This window comes from Carassius auratus, unplaced genomic scaffold (genome assembly GCF_003368295.1).
Source record: "Carassius auratus strain Wakin unplaced genomic scaffold, ASM336829v1 scaf_tig00012905, whole genome shotgun sequence".
Taxonomy (NCBI): domain Eukaryota; kingdom Metazoa; phylum Chordata; class Actinopteri; order Cypriniformes; family Cyprinidae; genus Carassius; species Carassius auratus.
Genome location: NW_020524343.1, coordinates 65001 through 70271, shown reverse-complemented (window position 1 = coordinate 70271; position 5271 = coordinate 65001). Strand labels below are relative to the sequence as shown.

The 5271-nt window shown below is 39.2% G+C and overlaps 1 protein-coding gene across 3 annotated transcripts in view; it reads right to left on the bottom strand.

The window, feature by feature from the left end:
* Positions 1-1090: 1090 nt before the first annotated feature.
* LOC113073806 (leucine-rich repeat transmembrane neuronal protein 4) overlaps positions 1091-5271 on the bottom strand; it is a 5991-nt gene continuing 1810 nt past the window's right edge. For all 3 annotated transcript variants that reach the window (XM_026246559.1, XM_026246560.1, XM_026246561.1), the window contains one exon: positions 1091-2887. In XM_026246559.1, the coding sequence (XP_026102344.1) occupies positions 1122-2887 (1766 nt within the window). In that variant the 3' untranslated portion in view covers positions 1091-1121. The remainder of the gene's footprint in view (positions 2888-5271) is intronic.

Genomic DNA, 5271 nt, shown 5'->3' with positions numbered 1-5271 from the left:
GAAGTTATTGACAAAACGTCATTTGATGACACCCAGAAACATTCTCAAATAAAAAACAAGTGAGCTTTGAACAAGTAGCTATCTAACAAAGTATGGATATTTGATATTTTTAAATCAATATGCTAAAGATTAATTAGCCTTGACATAAGTAGATTTTGTTTATTTATCAATGCAAATTTACTGCAACTGCTGCTATGCAAATTGAATGGGATGTGGATAATAAACAAAAACAATTTATTATATTAAATTTATGCCCCCCAGTTGAAAAAATCCTAGAATCGCCCCTGGTGGGCCGTTATCTCCGTTAACGTGCTGCGTTAACGCGAGACTCTTATCGGGCGATAAAAAAAATATCGCCGTTAATCTATTCTCAAAGTTGGGTTGGGAGCTGGGTCTATACTAAGCAAGCTATGATGACTTTCACCTTGATATTTCATATAACCGACTGGCTGAGACCAGCCTAACGGACAGCGACACTGAACCGAGCTCTCTTCTGCGAAGCTCTCCTCAAAGTCCCTCCTGCACCGGAATGAACAAATACAAATTGCAGTTTGAAACAAACAACAAGATGTGAAAGAGCCCGATTCAGTACTCGCGGTGTTCTGGTGTTCAGGGCTCACGCAGAGAAAGGCGTCTCGAGACGCTAAAAACAAGCGTTTTCAAGTGTTTTGATCAAAACACTTGAACATCGAATTTGCTTATTTTTGCTCTAGTGCCGAAAAATACATACGAAATATGTCAAAATATCCACTTTGGAAATTATGCTTTAAAAAACTGTCCGTTATTTCTTAAGTGAAAGTAAACAGTTGAGGAAAAAAATGGGATGTGTATTATATTGGATGCGTTCATCTTCTCTTAAAGTGACCGCGCCTAATTTAGCGACTGGCTGCTGTAATGCTAATCCAAGAAAATGAAAATGAAAATCACTCACTGCTCTTGACTACTTTGTAGTTTTAACAGTCAAACCATAAATTATTCAAATTCGAATGAGCCATTTTAATCTAGATTAATTTCAAGATCACAGTGAGATTAATCTAGATTAAAAAAAAATAATCTATGCCCACCTCTACTAAAAATCAATATATAATTGTAAATTAACACCACATCCAAAGTTAAACAGACTACATACTGTGCCAAAAACACTTGCTAAAATAACCCTGCCAAAAACATGTCCCTCCCATGCATACACTTTTATCCAACAAAAATCTCCCAAATGTGGCATCGAAACAGCACAAGAACAGAAAGAATTTCTTAAAAACTGTTAAAAAACTGACTTCTCTTCTCACCAATATCAATGGACTATAAGTTGTGTGGAGTCTTACCTCACATTCTCTGGAGCCAGAGATGGTGTAGGTGCATGGTCCAGTCCCATTGACCAGCACATCCGTACCCTCTGTGTTATTAGGTTTGTAGTCCACATAGTACTCCTGCAATGGTGTGCTAAGTGTGCGCTCTGTCTCCCGTGATTTTTTCCGACGTTTGTGAGCAGCAGCCGAGTTTTCTTGTAGCTGCTTAACACTGCTTGGATAGCGCTTCCATGAGACATAAATTACCAGGAGGATCATGGCAACTGACAGGAAGAGGGCAACACTTCCTGCAACTATCTTGTGGAAAGACACCGGTTCGAAGTCTTGCTCAGGTGGTGGGACAGCAGGCTGAGAAGGTGCTGAAGACGGGGTGCCTTCCAAGGACGTCCCCTGGCTCCTTCTGCTGTCTCCAGATTTGATGGTTGGGATAAAAGAGCTGGCAGGGGTCTGGGCAAAGGCGACAAAAGAAGTAGAGGGAATAATTACAGTTGATGGTGTAGCAGGGGAACCCCTGCAAACTCCACTTGCGTCAACTGTATCCATAACCTTCTCCCCTTGAGCTTCTTTGGGTAATGCACAAATCATATTAATTTCTTTGTTTCCACGGAAGGTTCTCAGCCAGGCCACCAGTGGACACACAACTGGTCCACAGTCCCACATGTTTCCTGCCAGACTAATTGCAGTCAGAGAGGTCCAAGCATCCACAGCTTCTTGAGAAACATTGACAAGCTTGTTTGAATCCAAGTTAAGCATCTGCAGATTTGGCATGGCCTGGAACACGTCTGCATCTATCTCCTGCAGGTCATTTCCTGAAAGGTCTAGCTTCTGCAATGACGTCCATGTCCATGTGAGGCCTTCACTCATGGTCCTAATCCGGTTCCACTGTAGGTAAAGAGCACGTAAGTTATAGAATCGTGGAAAGTTGAAAAAGTTGATTTTAGAGAACTGGTTATGCTCTATATGCAGCTCAGTTAGCTTCATCAGGCCAGACATTGAATTGCGAGTGATGCTCCGCAGACGGTTGTAGCCAAGGTCAAGGAATTCAAGATTACGGCAGTCTTGAAAAAGGCGAGAGGGAAGATTCTTAAGGGAGTTGGAGCGCATGTGCAAGCTGAGTAGCTTTCGCAGTCCCTGGAACTGCCCTGGTTTTAGAGCTTGTAGCTTGTTATAGGAAAGGTCCAGGTTCCTCAAGTTTGGTACCAGGTGAAATGTGGTGTTATGCAGCAGTGTGATCTTGTTGGAGCTCAATATTAGCTCCTTGAGCCTCCGTATCCCTTGAAAAGCATGTGTATCCACATTTGCAATGTAGTTGTGGTCGAGGTACAGCCAAATGAGCTGGTTGAGGCCAACAAATTGGCCAGCCTTCAGGCTTGCTAGGCTGTTATACCGCAGGGACAGGCCTTGACAGCCGCCTGAGAGGTTCTTGGGAACATCACGGAATGCGCTGGACTCACAGTATACAATTTTGCCATCGCATCGACAACTCCGAGGGCAAGGACGCTCACCAGAGCAAGGGGTGGCAGACAGCCATGCCTGCATTAGCAGTGGCACCATGAACCAGCGGTGCCTCATGGCAAAGCCTAAAATGTACAGAGAAAGAGAAAAAAAATGATAAAACAGTCAAAAAACGACTTACTTACTGATATTACTAATACACAAATTAAAAGCATGCTATCTAAAGCATGTTACTTAAAAGGGAATTTATTAAATTGTATTTAACACAATAAACAACTTGTAATTAATGTGTACATTCAGTATTAGACACAATACTGGGCAAAAGTCAAAAAGCAAGAAAGTTTGAAACACACACAGCAATTCCCTTCCTGACAGATTATCTCACTATTCTGGCGCAAATCCAATCGTGATCCTTTTAGGACGCTGTGATGCATTGCGATGTTTTGAATTGTGAAATATGCAATATGATGTGCATCATTTTGTGAGGTAGTTGACAATATAATTGTTGAGCAGTTTCAAAGCAGAGATTAAGACATCTAATGAGAGAAGAAATATTGTAATTGTTCTGTGATTATAAACCCTTGAAATGTTATATTTATACAGCAGTATGATACCACACAGGAAGCAATTAACAGTGGTGATTGTGCAAATCAATCCAGTAATGCCATGTTGTTTAATTTTTCTCTCTGGCAATGACAAACATGCTATCAGAGCAAGCCAGTCTTTCAATAAGCTTGGACAGGAGCCCAATATAGTATGAAAGGAAATGTCCTGAGAGATATGCCTCGGCCATCATATTAGTCCCTAATTATAATCTAAATGATTGTCAGTCAACCAAATCAGTTATATTTGCTTGGCTGTTCAGTGACTCTGCTACCAAACCTTTGTCCATCTTTCCTTAATACACATTGGAAAGCCTGGGTGCTGTTTTTGTCAAATTAAATGGGGGAGGTGGGGGGATGAAGTGAAGCATTATATCAGCAGTGAGTTCCCGACTAAACATTGGCTCAAGAAGTTAGAGGTCTGGGTAAAATACACATTCTTTATGTGAAGGTCTTGGCCAAAGCCTGGACATTTTAATGGGATTTCATCATTTGTGCTGTGTCTTTCTGGCCTTTATATTGTACCTACAGTATGCTGTGTTGTAAGACACAAATTTAATTAATTCAATTAAATCCTATTTGCATAAACTTTTACAAAGCTTCCTAGAAATTACATTCTGAAATGAAGTTCCTAAGGCAATTTATGTCTGTATGAGATGAAGAATGTGACTATGACACAATAATTGCCATAAGAATTCATGAAAGTGATTATGAAATATCAAAACATCCATTTAGCTTGAAAGCAAAATTACTGCAGACCCATCCAAACCTTTTAGAACCATACGCATGGAATAGAGCAGTTTAAATGAATCAGTGCTATGTTACAGTAATTCTGCCAGATGTTGTCTAAGGTTGAAGAGGAGAAAATATTGATAAGGTACTCTATTTAATGACATTCAATGGTTTATCAGGATCAAACATTTGAATGGTCATTAACTTTATTAATGCACCTCTGGTCCGTGATTATAATACTCTGTGGCTTTAAAAAATGCACTTACCTTTGCACTTAAAAATTAAATCACTGAATCACAACACAAAATATAAAATCCTCTTTTAAACAAATTATGCTAGATCTCAGAATTAACCACACTTTTCTTGTCCAAACTCATCAGCTGTTTTAAAGTCATTGCAAAAATGGCTAAGTTGTTAAGACAGTTATTTAGATATTTTCTGGTAAATTTGGAAAAGCTTATCTATTTTTAGCATATCAGGGGCTAATGACTGATTAACAACAATCACAAAAACAAAGGAAAGAGGTTGTGGTGCAATAAAGTAATTACATCACTGGCTCCCATTCATACTAACCAGACAATCAGACTGTATCGGCTTAACAACATTTGTTAATGAAATGATGCTGATATAGTTAATGATCCAAGCAAAGTCTAATAAAAATTAATTTGTAGAAAACTTGCACTTGCACTTTTATTATTTAATATGCAACTACATTTTTTCCTCTGATGGTAAAACTGATTTTGCCTCTGCTCAGGCCTACATACCCTTTACAGAGATGCTCCAAAAAATTTTCCAGGCTTGTTATTTTATGTTTGCTGTCAAGATCTCCCAATACAGTGCTGCAAAGCAGCAAGCATAGCTCATAATTTTATGAGCCGTGGAAGGCCATCTTGCTGCACATCACTAACGAATAACAATCAGAGCAGGTCACATATCTGTCAAATAGCCCCTGTAAAATGATTGGAACCATATCTATAAGTATTCTAATGTGGCTGTGAGAAGGTCTGCGGCTTAGTTAATCACAGTGCTTGGTTAAATAATGAGTCTAGAAGTTAGGAGAAATATGTAAGAAATAAAACTAATATGCATCCTTTAATAACTAAACACAGATTAACATCTAAAGTCACAGACACTAATGTAACGCATATTGATTGTGTCCTCTTTGTTTTCTGTCA